General features: G+C 35.0%; 1 protein-coding gene across 6 annotated transcripts in view; it reads right to left on the bottom strand.

The window, feature by feature from the left end:
* CDKL5 (cyclin dependent kinase like 5) overlaps positions 1-21,716 on the bottom strand; it is a 191,344-nt gene that overhangs the window by 126,774 nt on the left and 42,854 nt on the right. For 5 of the 6 annotated variants that reach the window (XM_053655834.1, XM_053655833.1, XM_053655832.1 and 2 more), the window contains exons 2-3: positions 13,416-13,640; positions 10,537-10,571 (exon numbers count right to left, since the gene is read on the bottom strand). In XM_053655834.1, coding sequence (XP_053511809.1) covers positions 10,537-10,571; positions 13,416-13,479 — 99 coding nt within the window. In that variant the 5' untranslated portion in view covers positions 13,480-13,640. Of the gene's footprint in view, positions 1-10,536; positions 10,572-13,415; positions 13,641-16,981; positions 17,119-21,716 lie in introns of those variants that run through there. The other variant, XM_037157496.2, reaches the window with a different exon arrangement.

Here is a 21,716-nt window from a genome sequence, read left to right on the forward strand (position 1 = left end):
AAAAGTTCTTCAGAACCTGGCTGGTGTAGCTCAGTGGATTGAGCGCAGGCCTGCGAACCAAACAACTGCAGTTCGATTCCCAGTCAGGGCACATGCCTGGGTTGCAGGCCAGTTCCCAGCAGGGGATGCAATGAGAAGCAACCATACATTGATATTTTTCTCCCTCTCTCCTTCCCTTCCCCTCTAAAGATTAATAAATAAAATCTTAAAAAGAAAGTCAGATCTATGCAAAGAAAAAAGGAGCACTGGAGGAGGAATAAAGGTAAAATAAAACCTATTTTCCCATTCTAAAGTAATAGATAACTATTCAATGTAATAATAGTAACAATGTATTTGCTGATTATAGCATATGGGTAAGTGAAATGGATGACATCCATATTGTAAGGAATGAAAGGAAGAAATTAGGAAAATTCTGGTATATATAAGGTACCTGTATTACCCAAGAAGCAGAATAGAGTTATCTGATAGTGGGATTAAATAAACTGTAAATGTATACTGCAAATTCCTAAATCCCTTTGTAAAAAAGAGATGTAATAAATATGCTAAGATGGGAAAGGAAAGAGAATCATATAAAAATGGTCAATTAGCCCTGGCTGGTGTAGCTTAGTGGATTGAGCATGGGACTGTAAACCAAAGGGTTGTTGGTTTGATTCCCAGTCAGGGCACATGTCTGGGTTGTGGGCCAGGTCCTCAGTAGAGGGGCATGTGAGAGACAACCACACATTGATGTTTCTCTCCCTCTTTCTCCTTCCCTTCCCCCTTCTATGAAAGTAAATAAATGAAAAATCTTTTTTAAAAAATGATCAATTAAGCCTTGGCTGTTGTGTGTCAGTGGATTGAGTGCTGGCCTGCACAACCAAAGGTTTGCATGTTCGATTCCCAGTCAGGGCACATGCCTGGGTTGCTGGCTAGGTCCCCAGTAGGAGGGTGCAAGAGAGGCAACCACACATTGATGTTCCCCTCTCCTTCTCCCTCCCTGTCCCTATGTCTAAAAAAAATAAATAAACGAATTTAAAAAAATTGTCCATTAAAATCAGAGAAGGCAGAAAAACAGTGAACTATTTTTATTTAAAAACAAGAAGTATAACAAATACAAAAGTTACAAACATGGTTGATATTAATCCAAATGTATTAATACTGACTTTAAATGTAGATGATCTAAATAGACCAATTAGAAGAGAATATCGAAGTGAATTAAAAGAAACATTTTAAATAAAAAGATACAGATAGGTTAAAAGCAAAGGGATAAAGAAAAATATACCACATGAAACACTAATCGAAAGAAAGATGGAGTACCTATATCAATTTTGGACAAAGCAGATTTCAGAACCAGGAAAATCATCAAGGATAAAGAGAGGCATTACAAAATAATATATCCTCAAGAAAATACAACAATCCTGAATATATGTGCACCAAACAAGAAGGCATCAAAATACATGGGGCAAATAATGATAAGATGGCAAAGAGAAATAGACAAATACACTATTAAATTGGAGGCTTCAACACCTCCCTTATCAGTAACTGACAGATCCAGCAGGCAAAAAAAATAATAATAATAAGTAGGGATATAGGTGAATTAAACAGCACCATCAATCAGCTGGACCTACTTGACGTTTATACAATACTTCATCCAACAAGGGCAGAATACATATTCTCTTTAAGCTCACATGGAACATTCATCAAGACAGACTAAATTCTTGGCCACTAAACTGAACAAAATTTAAATAAAAATCATGCACAGTCTACTCTCATACCACAACAGAATTATAGATATCAATAACGAAAAGAAAGCTGGAAAAACCTCAAAATTTAAAAATGCATCTTTTTCTAAGATTTGATTTATTTACTTTTAGACAGAAGAGAAAGGAGGAAGGAAAATAGTGTGCCAGAGACATACTGATTGGTTGCCTCTCACATGCCCCCAACTGGAGACCTGACCTGCAACCCAAATATGTACTCTGACTGGAAAACATAAATGTACTGGTGACCTTTCTGTTGCAGCCTGGCACTTAATCCACTGAGCCACACCAGCCAGGGAGAAAAACACACTTCTAAATAACATAGGTCAAAGACAAAATCAAGAGGAATTTTAAAATACTTTGAACTAAATGAAAATGAAAATATAAATCAAAATTTTTGTGATGCAGCAAAACAATGCTTAAAGAAAAGTTTATAGCACTGAATGCACATATATTTTTTTTAAAAGGCCCAAAATCAATACCCTAAGCTTCTATGTTAGGAAATAGAAAAGAAGGACAACTTAAGCCTAAAGCAAGAAGAAGGAAAGAATAATAAAAATTACGGCATTAATCAATGAAATTGAAAATGGGAACTCAAACATCAATGAAAACAAAAACTGCCCATTTAAAAGATCAACAAAATTGATAAATCCCTAGCCAGGCTAACCACAAAAAAAATGAAAGAAAACACAAATTATTTTTACCAGAAATAAAAAAGAGTCATCACTACAATCACATGGACATTAAAAGGATAATATAGGAATATTATGAACAAATCTATTCATACAAGTTTGATAACTTAGATAAATAACAGATAACTTAGGAGATATAAACTATCAAAATTTACACAAGGAATAATAAATAATCTGAATAGGCCTATATCTATGAAAGAAACTCAATAAAAAATTAATAACCTTTTAAAAAAGTCTAATACCCAGATGGTTTCACCGGTGAATTCTACTTAACATTTAAGGAAGAAATTATACCTATTCTGTATAATCTGTCAGACAACAGAAGCAGAGGAATACTTCTTAACTCACTCTGTGAAGCCAATATTACCCTAATAACAAAACCAGATACAGACATTAAAAGAAAGGCAAACTACAAATATCTCTCATAACATAAAGGAGAAATCCTCAACAAATATTAACTAATCAAATCCAGCAATGCATAAAAAGAATTATATACCATGACCAAGTGGGATTTATCCCAGGTGTACATTCTAAAATCAATTCAGGACTTCCGCCAAGATGGAGGTTTAGGTGGATGTGCCGTGCCTCCTCACACAACCAAGTTTAGGGACAACTAAATATTAGCATCAGAAAACACAACCAGAACACGGAAAACTGAACTTTTCGGAAGTCCGCTAACAACAAATTCTTCAGCCCGACCGGTAAGGGGTGAAACCGGCGTCTGGTGAGGAGTTACAAAGGAGGGCTCCGTCGGACCGGGCGCGGAATCCAGACGCGCGAATCCAGACGCGCGAATCCAGACGCCCGGGTTCCAAACCCAGGATTGGACCTAGTGAGCGACCGAGCAACCCACCGGGTGAGCGACTGCAGAGGAGACAGTGGGGAGGCGGTGCAGCTTGTTTACTGCGGTTGCCTAATTGCGCACCAGCGAGGGAGTGGGCGGTTGGACCGGCCGCGGCGGCGATAGACGGCGGCCAAGGGGATAGAGGGCGCCGCCATTTCCCCGCTCTGACCACGCCCCCACATACAGCGTCACAACCAAGCGACCTGGGAATCCAAGGTGCCGCTTCTCCCACTTAAAGGGCCAGAACAGACCAAAAATGTCGCAGGAAGACCTCAAAGCCCCACAGATAAATCTAAGCGACGAAGAAATAGCAAAACTCTCAGACGCACAGTTTAAAACACTGGTCATCAGCTTCCTCACAGATCTGGTTGATTATAGCCACAAATTAGAGAAACATATGAAGGCTAAATTAAGGGAAATGAATGGAATTCCACAGGAAACCCATAGAGATGAAAAGGAAACTGGGACTCAAATCAATGGAGTGGACCAGAAGAAACCAAATAATGGCCAAACAGAAAAGAGTCAAGGAGCAAGAATTCAAAGAAATGAGGAGAGTCTTAGGAACCTCCAGGACATCTTTAAACGCTCCAATCCAAATTATAGGGGTACCAGAAGGGGGAAAGACACAACCACCAGTGGAAAAACTATTTGAACAAATAATAAAAGAAAATTTCCCCAATCTGGCAAAGGAAATAGACTTCCAAGAAATCCAAGAAGCTCAGAGAGTACCAAAAAAGTTGGACTCAAGAAGAAACACACCAAGGCATATCATAATTACATTAGCCAAAATTAAAATGAAGGATAGAATCCTAGAAGCAGCAAGAGCTAAGGGGACAATCACCTACAAAGGAGTCCCCATCAGACTGTCAGCAGATTTCTCAAAAGAGACCTTACAGGCAAGAAGGGGCTGGAAAGAAATATTCCAAGTCATGAAATCTAAAGACCTACAACCAAGATTGCTCTATCCAGCAAAACTTTCATTTAGAATGGAAGGACAGATAAGGTGCTTCTCAGATAAGACCAAATTCAAGGAGTTCATCATCACCAAGCCCTTATTATATGAAATGTTAAAGGGACTTATCTAAGAAAAAGAAGTTAAAGAAACATGAACAGTGAAAGGACAACAAACTCACAGTTATTAACAACCACACCTAAAACAAAAGCAAACTAAAAGGACAGCTAGATCAGGAGTGGAAACATAGAAATGAAGATCTCAAGGAGGGTTAGCAACAGGGGAGTGGGAGGAGGAGATGGGGGGAGAAGGTACAGAAAACAAGTAGCATAAACAGTAGATAGAAAATAGATGGGGGGGGGGCAAGAATAGCATGGGAAATATAGAACCTAAAGGACTTGAGACACATGGACATAAACTAAAGGGGGGTAATGGTGGGGTTGGGGGGGCAGGGTGGAGGGGAATGAAGGGGGGAATAGAACAACTGTAACAGCATAATCAATTTTAAAAAAATAAATAAATTTAAAAAAATAAAATAAAATAAAATAAAATCAATTCACATAATTCACTACCATCAAGAAACTAAAGTAGAAAGATCACATGATCATATATCAACTGATGCAGAAAAGCGTATGACAAAATTCAACACCCATTTGTGATAAAAAAAAAACTCTCAGGAACCTAGGAATAGAGAAACCCTACTCAACTTAATAATATCTACAAAAACCTACAGCGAACATCACACTTAATGGTGAGAAATGGTATGCCTTCCCACTAAGCTCAGGAACAAGACAGTTCCCCATCTCACCATGTGTATTCACTATTGTATTGGAGGTCATAAATACAGTAAGGCAAGAAAAGGAAATAAAAGGGACTCAGACTGAAAAAGAAGAAATAAAACTATTTTGTTTACAGAAGAAAATCTCCAAAAATCTACGAAACAAAAACTCCTGGAACTAATAAGCAATTCTAGCAAGGTCATAAGATACTAGGTTAATATACAAAAGTCAATTGCTTTCCTATATACCAGCAATGAAGCATTAGAATTTAAAATTAAAAACACAATACCATTTACATTATCACTAAAGAAAAAGAAATACTTAGGTATAAATTTAACAAAATATTCGCAAGATCTGTATGCAAAAAACCCTACATAACTCTTGAAAGAAATCAAAGATCTAAATAAATGGACAGATATTCTGTGTTCATGAATTGGAAGATTCAATATTATTAAGATGTCAATTCTTCTCAACTTGATCAATGTGATCCCAATCCCAGCAAGCTATTTTGTAGATATCAACAAAATGATTTAAAATATGATATGAGAAGACATTTTTCTTTATTAATGACATGAGTTAGTTCCTAAGCAGGCTTTAATGGAGAATTTATTGAAAAAAATGGAAAAGGTTTCATACTATTATTTCAACTACAATCTTTTCTCAAATTTACTCTCGAAAACTATATTTTAAGCTTGCATTTGTTAATTTATAGATGCCAAATGATATTCATCAAAAGTAGCAACTACATCTTACTGATTTTTGCAGAGCCAGTGCCTAGCAGAGTACCTCACATTTAGTAGATACCTAACAGATTTTTCCTAACCAGATATTTGGTTGACTTTGACTTTATAATGCCAGGCCTAGAACACAGTACTATTAAGTGAAAGAGGTAAAAAAACAATTTCTATTTGATTTTTAACTTGAAATGTTTTAACATATGAAACAAACCTTTAAATTAAAAAAGTAAAGATTACAAGCATTGTGTAGCTTCTAAAAGTATTCCAAGGTTGGGTTACTTTTTTGTACAAATAAATCGCCATGTACTATGTTCCCGTCACTGAGTTCAACAATTCATATAAATGCCCATTATATGGGCATTTGATGATCTTTTTTTTTTTTCTTATATTACCAGTGAATATGTGGGTGGGCAAAAGAAGGCTTACAGTTGTGAGTATGCAAAATGCGGTTTATTCTTGTATTCTTATTTATTAATTATTGTATTATATTCCTACTTTTGCCAACCCCTGTATATATTTCAGGCCTGTACAGAAAAATGATTCACACTCATGTCTGCTCCTAAAGTTTTGGAAAAATGTCACATTAAGAAGCTAGTATAAATCTTTTAAGCACAGACATAATCAGAGACTAATGAAATGACTCATCTTAAGGAGGGGTAGAAAGAATGATCTCTTCTTTGAACTAATTATGTTTTTATGATTACCAGAAAAGGGAACTTTAAAGTCCATCCACTACCCTAGCCAACTCATCCTCCATATTGGGTGGCAGGTAGGGATATGGTCATTTAGGAACTGAGAACTTAGTCACTGTAAGAAGGAGGAATGAGGTCAAGTGTTTCGTGCAGACAATACAGGCAGAGCTAGTACTGCTAGTTATATGACCATTCATTCCCTTATCCAATTTACTAAAAATCAAACAACATGACAAATCTAGATTAGGATGATGAGGATAAAGGCAACCAGGAAGCCTGCTAAACCCCAAAATTCTTCTAGTTCCCTAATGAAGTCACTCTCCCAGAAATTGACACACAAGCCATTATTTCTTTGATAATAAGACAACAGAAACATAGATCATTTTTCCTATATCAGCACACTAGCAGAATTGGAAATACAAAATATTATAATACAAATAACTATGGTTTTGCTGAGACTTTTGTAGTGTTCCAGAGACTGTTCTACCATTAACTGGATCAACAACAAAGGTCAGGTAAAGAGAGGAAACCACACAGAAATATGGTTCATATTATATAAGTATTTCTGACTTCTTACAATCTTTGTCTTCTGACAATCTTTATGAAAAACCCTAAGCCTCTCTTTAACTTTCTTCAAATACTTACTAAACATTTTGCACACAAAAAGCAAGAAATCACATTTTACTTTAAATAAGGATGAAAGTAATGACAAAGTAAATTACATAATCTCATATATTCAGTTTCTCATTGTTTTTTTAAAAAAGATTTTTTTTGAGAGAAGAGAAGGAAAAAGATAGGAAGAGAAACATCAATGTGTGGTTGCCTCTCAGGCATTTCCCATTGGGGATCTGGCCAGCGACCCAAGGCATGTGCCCTAACTGGAAATCAAACCAGCGATCCTTTAGTTCCCAGGCTGTGCTCAACCCACTGAGCTATACTAGCCAGGCCTCAGTTTCTCATTGTTGACTCTCTTTAATCTTGGTCTTAAAAATTCAATTCGGTCCTGGCTGGTGCGGCCCGAACCAATCCAGGCTTGGTTCACAGGCCAGATTGAGCAATGGCCTGCAAACCAAAGGGTCACAGGTTCAATTCCCAGTAAGAAGAGCACCTGCCTGGATTGCAGGCCAAGTCCCCAGTAGGGAGTGTGTGAGAGGCAATTACACATTGATGTTTCTCTACCTCTTTCTCCCTTCCCCTCTCTAAAAATAAATTTAAAAAAATTTTTTTAAATCTGTAACAAATATACAACATGCTGGACATTATTTAATTATATATACACCCAGAGCCAGTCTTCTCAAAAAGAGAACAAATTTATGCATGTTATCACATATGCCCATGCATAAGTAATCATACATTTTATAAGCATTTCCTTAATTTTTAAAACGTATGAAAATACATGGCATGATTATTTTATACATAATGGTACAAGAGAAAGGATTATATCAATTTTTAACTGTAACATTAAATTTCACAGTAATTCATTTGTTTGATCCTGAAGGATAAACCTTTCAAAAAGCATCAAATTATCTATTTTTGGGTGATGAGGTAAAGATTTGAAGGTCTGTTGACTGAAAAAAGAGTATACTATAACAAATCTAATTACTAAACAGCTGCAGATTCTAAAAAGAGTTTTTATTACCCTGAGTTAGGCACTAATCTATGATTTAAATTTTCTATCCAGCGATATCTTTTTAGATGCATTAAAGGAAAAAAACAACAATACTTAGAGAACTGGCCTGTGTGTCCTTCATTTAGTGAAGGGCTGTAAAAAGAGATGTTTTCAGATGCAATCTCATTTTTAAAGCATCTCTTCAGACAAAATGTAAGCCACACAAGGTTAAGGAAACTATGGTTTACTCATCTTTGAAACTCAAAGTGCCCTACACATAGCCACTAGGAATCAAAGTTCACACGGTTTCCCAAAAGCAGAAATGCCTGTTCTCATCCACTTTCACTCTGGGCCCATCTTGCTGGCACTAACAGTGTGCAGTGCAAACCACTCACTACAGGTAACAAGCATATTTTAACAAGCAAGTAAACCAGATATATGGAAAGATAAGAGCAACATATTCAACTGATAATTTTTTTAAACATGAAAAGACAGAGGAGAGCTTACTTACATAATAAGGTCAAAAAAGGTATGGGGGAAGGGTCAGAGGAAAAAGTGTGACAAAAACAGAGAAAACTTTGTAGGAAGACTTGCATTATAGATCAGAAATTCTTGGATTTTAAAACTCAAGGGTTAAGATTAAGAACTGAAGCTTCCATTTGCTATGGAGGTATTATGTTCAGAAATCAAATTTAACTTGGAAACCAATAACCTATTTTCCCTTTGTATTATCCACCCAGGAATTTTATTTCATTTTATTTTTTTAAAGATTTTTGTTTATTTATCTTTACAGGGGAAGGGAAGGAGAGAGGGAAAGAAATGCCAATGTATGGTTACCTCTCGTGCGTCCCTTGCCGGGAACTGGCCTGCAACCCAGGCACCTGCCCTGACTGGGAATGGAACCGGGAATTTTATCTTTTTTAATCTTTAGAAATTTATTGTAAGTCAAAGCAACTCATTAAAACCATAGAATTTCATTAGAGACCTTCCCATTTGCTTAATTTCAAACTCCCATAATATTTCTTCACATATTCAAGATGCTAAATTTACTTTTATTGTATTTGTTATTCTAAATTATTAATCATCCTACAAGAATCAATAGTATTCAAACCATTTTTTGAGGATTTACTGGCAGAGATCTTCAGGCAATTATTACCAACACAAAATTATTTGATCAACCAATTTCAAGAACAGAAAATTCACTGAATTAAAAAGATTTGTGAGCTAAAACCCAAATATGTACCAACTGTCATAAAGCCTTAAATACAAAATGTAAGTAATATTTTGCATATTGGAAAGAAAAAGCAAATATAAAAATCACATCATTGCCCTGGCTGCTATAACTCAGTGTACTAAATGCTGGCCTGCAAACCAAATGGTCACAGGTTCAATTCCCAGTCAGAGCACATGCCTGGGTTGCAGGTCAGGTCCCCAGTTGGGGGCACACAGCGTGTGAGAGGCAACCACACACTGATGCTTCTCTTGCTCTTTCTCCCACCTTTCCCCTCTGAAAATAAATAAATAATTTTTAAAAATCACACCATCTTTATTTATGCATATATACACATACATACATGTTATAATAGATTTGTGAGTTTAAATGGCTTGGGCTAAATTGCTAAACTCATTTCACATATAAATTACCTATAGCATTATAAAATACCACAAAAAAACCTTTAAATTTTGGTCTTAACAAGTTACACACAAAATAGCATGAAGCCAGACTATTAATACTCAGACTATGTATACCATAATAGAAAAATATGTTATTGCTTTAACACTTGCCATATTATTTGTTTAATTGAGGAATAATACACATATAACATATTAGTTTCAAGTATACAACATAATGATTTGATATTAGAAAACTTACCATCTAAAAGTTAGTCTGTGAGTAAAACATGCTTACCACTGAACAACAGCTATGGAAACTTGAAAAACTTACCTGAATAAATGGAGATTATTATCATAATCAAGTAATTTATATAACATGATTCCTTTCAAGGCTGTTCAAGGATTATCAACTATAGCCAGTAATCACAATCATACACTATTAACGCCATCCCCATTTCATAATCAAATACCTATCCACGATTCACTTCAAAATCTGGATTCAGATACATCAAGCATTATAAGTTATTGGGTGTACATGAAAAATACTGACTGAATGAAATTATTCACTGCTCCTAAGTACCTGAATATAAATTCATCACCACCTTGGTTTCTTCTCTACTACTTTTTCTTTTCCCAATGGGCAACTTTTCACCTATACATAGGTCAGCTGAAAAAATAGCACATGATTGCAAAGAACTAATGATTACCTAATTGTGATAAAGCTTGTCCCAAATAGTCTCCCTTCTCTGGGTTCACATATTAATTCTATTCCATAAACATCATTATTATAGCCAGACAGTTCTAATTATATGCCCATGTGCACAGAATACTACATTAGTTTCAAAACAGTAAAACACACGATATTTTCTTGCACTTGCCTTGTGTCTGCATTTAAGTACAACTCCATAGGCTCCTGTAATAAAAAGAAATAAACAGTTGGGACCAATATACAAATTACAGCTCTTGTAGAAGTTAAAATTCTATTATTTTTACATTGATTATCAATATATGTTATAATGACTCCTGAAATGACAATATTCTACAGTGATAATGCAATTAGCTACATAAAAAGACAGCATGGATATTTATTTTTATATATGTATATATATATAAACCAAGGGTATAAATAACCTATTTCTTCAACATGTATTTTTAAAGGTTTCTCTTTTTAAAGAAAATTTCACTTGAGACATTTTTACCTTTAGGCTCAAAATATTCTGGAGACAAGATCTGAGCATAAGAACTTTAGGAGTAAATGAAAATTAATTCAAGAGGTTCTAGGAAGCTAAAAATATAAGTGCTAATGATTTACCAATAGTAAGCTCAAGCAAGGAGCCTACCACATAGGTTCTCTGTCCTAGGAGACATTTAAATCCTCTTATAGCATCAGTCCCCAACTTTCTGGCACCAGGGACAGGTTTTTCCATGGGGGTGGGGGGGACACGCGGTACAGAAGGCAGCGCTCAGGAGAGCTTTACTAGCAGCCAGGTTGGGTACCCCTGTCTTATAGGATATTGGAATCTCTTTCCTGATTGGCACAACTGTCTAGGTGTCAGCATTCCGGTTAATAACTAGTAGACATTGATACATTTTTGCCATAAATAAAGATGCAGTTCAAGGGCAAAGGCCACAAGCAGTCCAAGAATCTCTGGCCATTTATAACCATGTACTCCCATTGTGTTTGGTATATTTTGATGAGATTCGTTACTACCTTTTGGGCTATTTATCCAATTACCTAGTCAATAAACTACTTTGTAACAGGAAAAATAGAGCTGACAGCAAGGAAACTGAGGTTAAAGTTATATTGTGAAAATCTAATTAGGAGAATCAAAAGGTAATGTATGATAACTGAGGTTTGTAGAAATATCAAGAACACTGATATGGACAAGCAAAGCCTCATGCATCTCTGAGAAGGAGACTTTACAGACATGAAATTGAGAACTATGTCTCCAACAGAGTCTAGAGAACCAGAACAAGTCTACCCAATTTTGGTGGAGATGGATAAACCTTAATACCACAGTGAGGAGGGGACCAGCCATTATAGCCATCCAACTTAGCTCTACAATTACAGGCAATCATCCAATCCTCATGCCAGTTTTTCTGTGGAGTGAAAATGCACTGTCTAGGCTACAGGAATGTAGAGTTTGCTTGACAGTTTTTAGTTTCCTTAATATATTTATTTCTTAGCCAAAAAGCATTTGAGACACTTTATAAAGAAAAAAACATATAGCAATGATGGTTCCGACTACAAGTTAAACTGACATATTCTGATTTATATAACAGCCTGGTAGTTTTTTTTTAGTTAATGAGAGCCAGTCCCTGAGAAGATAATCACTTATATGTATACAAAGAAAAACAAGGTTATGATCCAGAAAACTTAGACCCAGAATCTGGAACATTCCAATCCTATTACATCCTATGAGGAGACCTCTGGTCACTAGCTTTATTGCATAAGTCTCTAATTGTAATACTTTTGAAAAAAATAACAACAAACAAAAAGACAGGTATTATAAAATAGATAGTAGGTAAGATATGGAAATACATTTTATTTACATAATTAATATCAATCAAGAAAAGAAAAAGGAATTGACTGGTGAAGGAAGATGGATCTGTTCTTTTAATATGGTTTCAGCTTCAGACCTTGAAGTTAACACCAAATGATTATACTGTACTGTAATTGTTTTTATTTAGTTGAAAAAGACTTGGAAACTTAGTATTAAAATCTAAAACAGCTTTGTTGTTCACATTGGTAAATTTTTAAAACTTCTTTTGAAATTCAAAATTTATTTGAAAAATTTTAAATACAAATTTTGTAACATTTGCTTTAAACATATAAATGCTAAGAAACTATAATTATAGTTGCTTATCCCATTAACAGAATCATTTATCAAAATCTCCAAAAATTTATCTTTAAGCCAAGAGCAAAAATTACTAAGAGAGAAAAAATCAGGAAGACTTCTAAAAAATGATTTACCATATTTCATCTAATCAATGATGTCATTGATTATAAGCATAATTTTATGTACTATTAAGAAAGAAAAAATGCTGCCAATTAAACCATGACATGCTGATTGTAACACACATCTGATGTCAAAGATATTAGAATATGCTCTGAATTTATAAAATGTGGTTTGTCATTCCCCAAAATAAATAAGTTATTTATTCATTTATTTACCATGTAGTAAGTAAAATTTAACTTATATAAAAAAATTTAACATATTTGCAATAAACCTAGCCAATAAATAAAATATAACCAAAAACTTACTGACTAAAGAAACCATAATTTCTAATGAGAAGAATGAAATAAAGACAGCTTTAAGAAATCCCTGATTTATTCAACTTTAAGGGGCTTTAAAATGTTACTAACTTTTGAGCCCTGGCTGGTGTGGCTCAGTGGACTGACCACCAACCTGTGAACCAAAGGGTCACTGGTTTGATTCCCAGTCAGGGCATATGCCTGGGTTGCGGGCCAGGCCCCCAGTAGGGGGTGAGCAAGAGGCAACCAAACATTGATGTTTCTCTCCCTCTCTCCCTTCCTTCCCCTCTAAAAATAAATAGAATATTTTTAAAAAATAGTGTTATTAACTTTCAATGGGAGAATAAGACCCAAAAGTTGAGAGTAATTTTATTTTTAATATTACTTTTATGGCTCATATCCAAGTTGATATAAATTAAATTAAGAGGACCTGAATTATTAATTTTTTCAGTGGTAGGTATAATCGTACATTGCTAAAAAACTCAAGGAATCTAAACTTACCTTCACCTACAACCCCAAGGATCTCAAATTTATTCATCACATTACCAATGTTAGGAATCTTCATGAAGACAAACTCCTCTTTTGATGCGAGCCACAGAACATGGCATCAAAAATAACTTCTGAGAAAGTTGTAAAGTAGAACACAACAGAGCCGAAGAAAGAAATTCTCATAAGTTGGCAGGAACTTTCACATATTTCTTCTAATGTGAAGTAGTAAATGATTCCCTGAAAGAACAAACAATTAAAAGCCATATTTTTATATCTCAGTAATCTGATAACCTGTCCTAGCCTATTTTTTTGTACAGTTCTTTTGAAACCAGGTTAATGTTTTATATATATAAAAAAAGAAATAATCAATAATCAGAAGAGAGAAGAACCCAAACTGGAACACAAATGAACAAATGAACTTAACTGTATTTGAAGTGAGTTAATAACCACACGAAGGGGGGCAAGGGAAAAAGAATTAACCTTAGGTAACTCTTGAAAATGATATTTTGACAACATACTCTGCTTGAACTAAAGAGCAAAATAAATACAAACACACATTTTTCAAAGATTTTATTTATCTATCTTTAGAGGGGAAGGGAAGGAGAGAGGGAGAGAAATATCAATGTGTGGTTGCTTCTCGTGGGTCCCCTGCTGGGAACTGGCCTGCAACCCAGGCATGTGCCCCGACTGGGAATCAAACCGCAATCCTCTGGTTCGCAGGCCCGTGCTCAATCCACTGAGCTACACCAGCCAGGGCCAAACACATATTATACTCTACTTAGATATTTGTTTTTACATGGATATGAAACTTCTTTATTGTAGAATTGAGTAAATAAATAAATATATTATGGATAATGAGAATTTAGTCCCTTATTTTATTGTCAGATAAAAAGAAGTTATGAATATGAAAAGGGGGAAGGCTTGGAATTAGAGCTAACCATAAAAGCTCAGTTCCTAATATAGAGAGGTATAGAAACAGGTATAAACGTATGTATAAATATACATACACATATATATTCCTTAGCTCTGTCTGATGAGGGGGCCTGGAAGCAATGACACTCCAGTAGCCATGAGCACAGCTAATGCACCAATAAAAGGAACCCAGGGTTTCTTGAAGAAATGGCTGATTTCCAGGCCAGGGCAGAAAATAAGGAAATTCTCAAAGAATAATGGAAATGCATGTCTAAAGGACACAGGAGTCAGCTTGAAGAGACATCCACTGGTCAAATGAGGAACATTTGAGCAACAAAATAAAAACAATAGCACATTATAATCCAAAGAATAAAATAAAAACGTACCAGTCCTTACTGACATAAATGAGTGGGGGAGAATAAAAAGCTCTTTCTTATAGTATAATTCCAAACAATTAATGGAGTGAAGAAATGAGAAAAATTGGCATTTGGCAACCACCCTGGCTATAATTATTTCAGGCAAGTATCATCAATACTTAATAAAACTAGTGGTTCAAAGTTTGATGGAAAACAGAATATTATCTAGTCTCAAAGTTGCTCTCTCTAAGATACCTATCAATTACAAAGTAAAAAATAGTAATTTCATAGTGAAGAATCCTGCCAGTACTACTATCTTAAGTGAATAAAGTTAACATCATTAGTAATAGGACAAGTCAACACCATATGCCTCATGATAGGATGCATCACAGCATACCCCTGTGGCATTCCTTCTAAAAAGGTAAGACCTGAATCTAACCAGAGAAAGCAGCAGACAACTAAGGACATTCTACTAAATAACTCACCTGTACTCTTTAAAAATGTCTATGTCATGAAAGACAAAAAACAACTATCTGTTACGGGAAAGAAAATTAAGAGTCATGAAAACTAAATTTAATGCATGATCCTGGATTGGATTGTAGACAAGATAAAAAACTGCTATAAAGGGTAACTGAAAATTTAAATGTCTACAGATTATATAATAATATATCAATTATAATTTTACTTTGATAATAGTATAGTGGTTATGTAAAACAATTCTATTTTAAGAAACGATGAAATAGGTGAAGTTGGTCAAAAGGTACAAAATTCTATTTAAAAAATAAAATTGCTAATAGAGTAATTCTTAAAAGTCTTTTCATCACAGGAAAAAACTGTACTGTGTGTGATGATGGATGTTAACTAGACTGCGGTGATCATTTCACAATATATGCAAATATTAAATCATTATGTTGTGTATCTGAAAGTAATATGATATTATTATGTCAATTATATTTTGATAAAATAAATAAGGCACAGCTAAAAATCTCTAAAATAAGGCAGTCTAACAAAAAGATTAACAAAAAAAAAAAGAAAGAGGAAAGAACACCAAAGTTTTTGGAGATAAAGTTTGCAACTTGAACCATTCAGAAAAAAAAAGTGTTTGTGAAGAGAGAAAAAATGATAAAATAAATATAGTGAAATGTTAATTTAACAGTTGGGGAACCTGGGTTAAGGGTCTAGGAAACAGAAAGTTCTTTGTATTATCTTTGTAATTTTTCTCTAAACCTGAAATTATTTTAAAATAAGTTCTTTTGTTTAAAAAAAAAAAACCCTATCCTACCATTTAAAAGACTAACAGCCGTATCAATGTAAAATATTGGTTAAAAGATAAATCAAAACCAGTAAAGAAAAAAATTTTTTGCTGCCAATGAAATTTGAAACTTTTAAAAAAATGAGTACCTCATATATGAAGAAATGTGCCTTTTTTGTACACTGATAGCAGGAATGTAAACTGAGGCAAACTTTCTAAGGAGTAATATGTCCATAATTAAATACTTTTAAAACATTCCTATCCTGATAAAAGTATCTGACAAAAACCTACAACATCATTCTTAAATGTGAAATGTTAGGCCCAGTCCCTTTAAAAATTAAGAACTTGACAAAATGTCCTACAATTAATACTTACTAGCATTATTATTAAACATTATCCTGGTGGGTTCTAGCCAGCTCAGTAAAATAAGAAAAAAATGAATAAAATATATAGGATTAGAAAGAGGGGAACAAAATAGGATTTACAGATATTATTTTCTACATGGAAAATTCAGAGGAATTTACAAATTATTAGAATCGTAAGTGTTGGCAAGGTAGCTGAATATAAGTTTAATATACAAATATCAACTGCATTTGTAAACAGCAACAAGAAACAAAATACAATTTTTCAAAAAATCAAATTTACATAAAAATTGCTTAGGATTTAACATAAAAATATTCAAAGCCTCTATTTAAATTTATATATGTGAAGATGACCTAAATAAATGGAGTAATCCCAATTTTAAGTTCAGAAGATTCAATATTCTCCATATTAACCCATGGACATGCAATCCCAATCAAAATCCTAGAGTTTTCTGATTAAGAAAAGTTCATTCTAAAATATACATCGGAGAGCAGAGTTCCAAGCAGAGGCCACATATCCCTGATAAGAAAAGCAAGAAGGCTCAGGCTTGAGCGTAGGATCTGGCAGTATGCCCTACCAAATATATTGAAGGTCAGAACTGAACTACAGAAATTTAGACAGGATGCTCCTGGCACAGATATAGATAAATTAACCAGCAGAACTGATGTAAGAGCCCAGAAGCAGACTGTACTTACTTAAATATCTCCACAGCTCAATTCTCACCTCCCCCTGAATTCAGTCTGTTCTCTACACAGGCATCTTTTGGAGAAGTAAGATCATGTCACTTCTCTGCTCAAAACTCTCCAATGGCCTCCCTTATCATTAAGAGTTAAAGTCCAACTCCACAAAAGCCACAGGGCCTTGACCTACCATCCTTTGACATCATCTCTGACTAGTCTCTCTTGGCTTGCTTCACTCTAGCCACACTAAGCTAGTTTCAGTTCAATATGTAACAAGAAAGTCACAGTTGTCCCTAATCCTAAATATTTGTCACTCTAACATTTACTTTAGGTCAGATTCTTTCTTATCATCTGATGTTTCATTCAACATTTACGAAAAATGTTTTTGAAATAAGGCAAGAGAAAGCAGGCTATATTTTAGAAAAGTTTAGTAGAATCACACATTTTTAAAGGATAACTGTTACACTTAGAAAAAATGATGTCATAATTTCATAAGAAATTAATAAATATTCAATTCATTCAATAAATAAATAATTACTGAATGCCTAACATGTTTCAGGAAATGGATAAAAAATACACAAGACAGTGGTGAACAAAACAGGCAAAGTCCTTGCTTCATGGAGCTTTACATTTTGCTGAGGGGAGAAAAAAAATACAAGATTATTATTAGATACTGGTACATGTTATAAAGGACAAAAAATGATTATTCAGAGAGGCCTCTCTGAAAAGGTGACATCTGAGATGAAATATCAATAACAAGGAGCCAGTCATATGAAAATCTAAGTTAGTCACACTCCAGGTAAAAGATGCTCAGAGTGTTTGAGAATGAATCATCCAGGAAACATGTAAATATTCCGTTCTCTTGCCAATAATTGTATATGACTCATTTCAAAGGAAACTAGAGATAAAAATTTTATTCCCTCTGAGGAGACTCAGTACCCCAAAAGTTCCCCATGTAAGTCTATGTAAAGAACATTTGGTCCCATTTACTTATTCTCTGTGGAAATCAAAACTACTGAGTAATGCAAAGTGGGATTCAGAATTTAAATGTGTGAGTAAATACATAACATAGGTGTCAAGAACAGTCTTTTAATTACCAGTATTCACAGTGGGTGGGGGGAGTGTCAAATGGAATTTAACTATGTAAACAAAAAGGGGGCAATTTAGTAGAGCCAACAAGCTCAGTGACCAAAAGTCAGGTCCCAGGCCTACAGCTTCCTTAGCAAAATTCAATCTTAACATTCGATGAGCCTTGTCCATTGTTCTCATGCATCTAGGATAAACACCTTGGAAGTATCAGAGTAATTTCCTCTTCCAGACCCCAGGAAGGCACAACAGCTGGCACCAGAGCACAAAACTACAAGACTCCTCACTGTTATACACGGTTTACTGTACATGTTAGCTGTCCTGTACCCACCAATGTAAATGAAATGTGTTTCTCCATTTTGCTTTTTATCCAATCCCAGAGATTTCCCCATTTTGCTTTCTCTTGTCTCTTTAATGTACCACCAATGGGTTTTACGTAACCTTCCTTATGTTTTCCCCTTTGGGTCTAAATGTAAAAAAATGAGCTGCAAACCTGCCCTTCTCTGCAGCATTTTCTCAATCCCTTTGAGATCTTGCTTCTGGGCACGTCCTCAAAATTTTGGCTCAAATAAATTCATATAAAATTTTTCTATAGATTTGGACATTCTTAAATCAACAACTATAATTTCATGTGAACAACACTAATTCATTTTGAAGGCATAAACACTCAGATATTTTAACTTCAAATAACTAAATAACTGGGATGAAAAGTCTCTTTGAGCGCAAAAACAAATTCTGGAGCAAATACTTTATAAAAACAGCCCCTAAACCCCAAAGACTTAACAAGATTGTGAAGAATTACATGGCTAAAATCAAGGCAAAAGAATAGAACCCAGAGATGTAATACATATCACCCAAAATAGTTTTAGACTTTAGCACCTGAAGATCCAGGGAAAAAGCAGGGGAGAAAACAGCTCATTCTTGATTTCCTTACAAATCCAAGGGCAAAAAAGTCAAAGGCAAGAGTGTTTCAAAAGGAAGAAGTTTGATAAGCCACCCTAAAAAGCTATACTCCCAGGATAGAAGAAACCAGAAAGAAGTCAGCCCTTGGACAGATGTGAATTATAGCTTTACGTCAATTGGATAACCTAAATAAACCTCTAGGTATACCTTGGATTGTTGGATTCAGGTGGTCCAACAACACACTGGTGGTGCCATCAGCAGTCTGGATGAAGCTATAGGGTAGGACAGTAGTGAGGGTGCAAAAAAAAAAAAGCAGGTCTCTGCAGAAGATAACTTCAAACTAGGCCTCACAATATTGCTACAGATAACTTCTCCTTTACAATGTGCAGTATATAATAGCCAGATACATAAGATAATAAAATACCACAAACAAGAACCAACAGAAACTACTGAAGCAGAAAATTACCCACAAAGAGTTGTAATATTAGAATTATCATGAATAACCAATAAAACAACTATATGGTTGAAATAATAAAAAACCAACAGTTGAACATTTTGACAGAACTTGAAGGTCTAAAAGGTACAAGAACAAATCTGAAAAAATAAATTAGAATTCTAGAACTGAAATAATAATAGTGAAGAAATTCAGCAGACAGTTTAAGGAGAAAAATATCAGGATATATAGATTTTAAAAACTTGACCAAATGAACATATAAGCAGTAGCAAAGAACTGCAGAATATCTCTTTCCCCCCAAGCACACACAGAATGTTTGCAAAGACTGATAATGTGATAATGTGCAAGGCCATAACACAATCCAAAACAAATGACAAGGACTGAACTACAAGGATGTTCTCTCCCCACAATGTAACTATGCAGAAAAAAAAATCAGTCACGAAAGAAATCATTAGAAAATATTCATATGTTTGAAAATTAGTACCTTCTTAAAATAAGTCAGTCAAATAAGAAATCATAAAACGTATGTAAAAATAAAAATGTATGGGAAGAAGTGAAAGCAATGCTTGAAGTAACTGAAAACATTTTTAAAAAATTAATAAGTTGAGCATAAATCTCAAGAGGTTAAAAAAATAACAGCAAAATACATGTAAGGAAAATATAAAGATATAAATAATTAAGAGCAGAAATTCATTAAATAAAAAACACATGAAGCGGTTCAGAATAGGCATCCCCAAGACATGCTACTTTGGCCTGTGGGTTATTCTGAGCTGAAGGCAATGGAGATCCTGCAGGCTCACAAGAAACTTTTACCTCTCTGAAATAATTTAAATTGGGGGCCTTGCCCATAATAAGACTTATCAACAGAAATAAATCTTTATGCCCTATCTATAGGGCAGAGCAAACTTCTCATTACTGAACATAGGCTCTTCTTATAGTCCTGCAAATAATCCTCCTCTCCTCTGAAGCTCCAAGGCATCTTACCTCATTTCTTGGCTCAGGATGCCATATATACCACATTTTACCTTTGTCTTAGAACATCTCCTGTATGTGAGGTCTCTGAGTCTCCCAGGACGTGGGGTTCCCATACATACATACATAATTTAATTTGGATATTTTCTCTTATTAATCTGTCTCACGTCGATTTAATTATTAGACCAGACCAAAAATAAATCCTAGAAGGGTTGAGGAAAACAACTTCCTAGCCCCCACAAACAGAGTTGGATCTTAGAAATCAACTTTGGAACTAATAAAGGAGAAAGAGAACTCAGCCCAGCCAACAGGTTGATTTCAGGCTTATTATATCCTCAGCAGAGAAATTCAGCCACTTCATGGCTTTCAGAATGGTGAGCTAATAGACATGTGCTATCTTTACCTGCTAAGCTAGTGGTAATTCGTTATAAAACAGAAAACTAACACAGTATCATTGCATTTACATACAGTTTTAAAATAGGCAAAGCTGAACTATATTATTTAGGGACGCATATATAAGTGGTAAATCTATAAAAAAAGTGACAGAGGAAGTGTTCTAAAAATCAGAATATTAATTACTTCCAGGTAGGAGATGAGATTGAGAAGAAATACATAAGGAGATAGGGTATATGGCAAAACAGCTGCAATCAATAAAAGCTACAGAGGCTGTTAAGAAGACCACTTCCCACCAGATTTCTGGCTTAAAACTGCCAGAGACAAGCTCAATCCAACATGGCAACTAATTTCACCTAAACATAATCCCTAGCCTCATCATATACTCATTGTAATCATTAGCATGATAAATAGACACACCCCATGCCACCATGATCTGAAATGGAAAGGCCATATAAGAACACAACATGGCCAATGAATCTTCTCTGAAATATCTCCACCCCTTTCCAGGGATGATCCTGATTATTCCTCCCCTTTATTGAACACCCCACCCCAACACCGATTGAATAACCCTCAATAAAGGAAGCAAATTCTGCTAAAGGAGGGCTCCTCTGTCTGTGGAATAGCTCTTTCTCTGTTTCACCACTCCACAAACAATAAACCCACTTTTACTTTAACCTCTATGCTGGCTTGCCTTAGAATTCTTTGCTTCATGAAGAAAAGAACCCACAGTGGGTTGTGGACTCTCAGGTCCCCAGACTCCTGGAATGCCTACATCAATAACAGGGCTGCTCTGGCCAGGTGGCTCAGTTAGTTGGAGTGTCATTCCATACACCAATAGGTTGCAGGTTTGATCTCAGGGCACATACCTAGGTTGTGGGTTCAATCCCTGGCTGGGGCATATACAAGAGGCAACTGACTGATGTTTTTCTCTCTCTCTCT

The sequence above is a fragment of the Artibeus jamaicensis genome, unplaced genomic scaffold (genome assembly GCF_021234435.1).
Source record: "Artibeus jamaicensis isolate MK-2021 breed Jamaican fruit bat unplaced genomic scaffold, CSHL_Jam_final scaffold_1283, whole genome shotgun sequence".
In the NCBI taxonomy this organism is placed as follows: domain Eukaryota; kingdom Metazoa; phylum Chordata; class Mammalia; order Chiroptera; family Phyllostomidae; genus Artibeus; species Artibeus jamaicensis.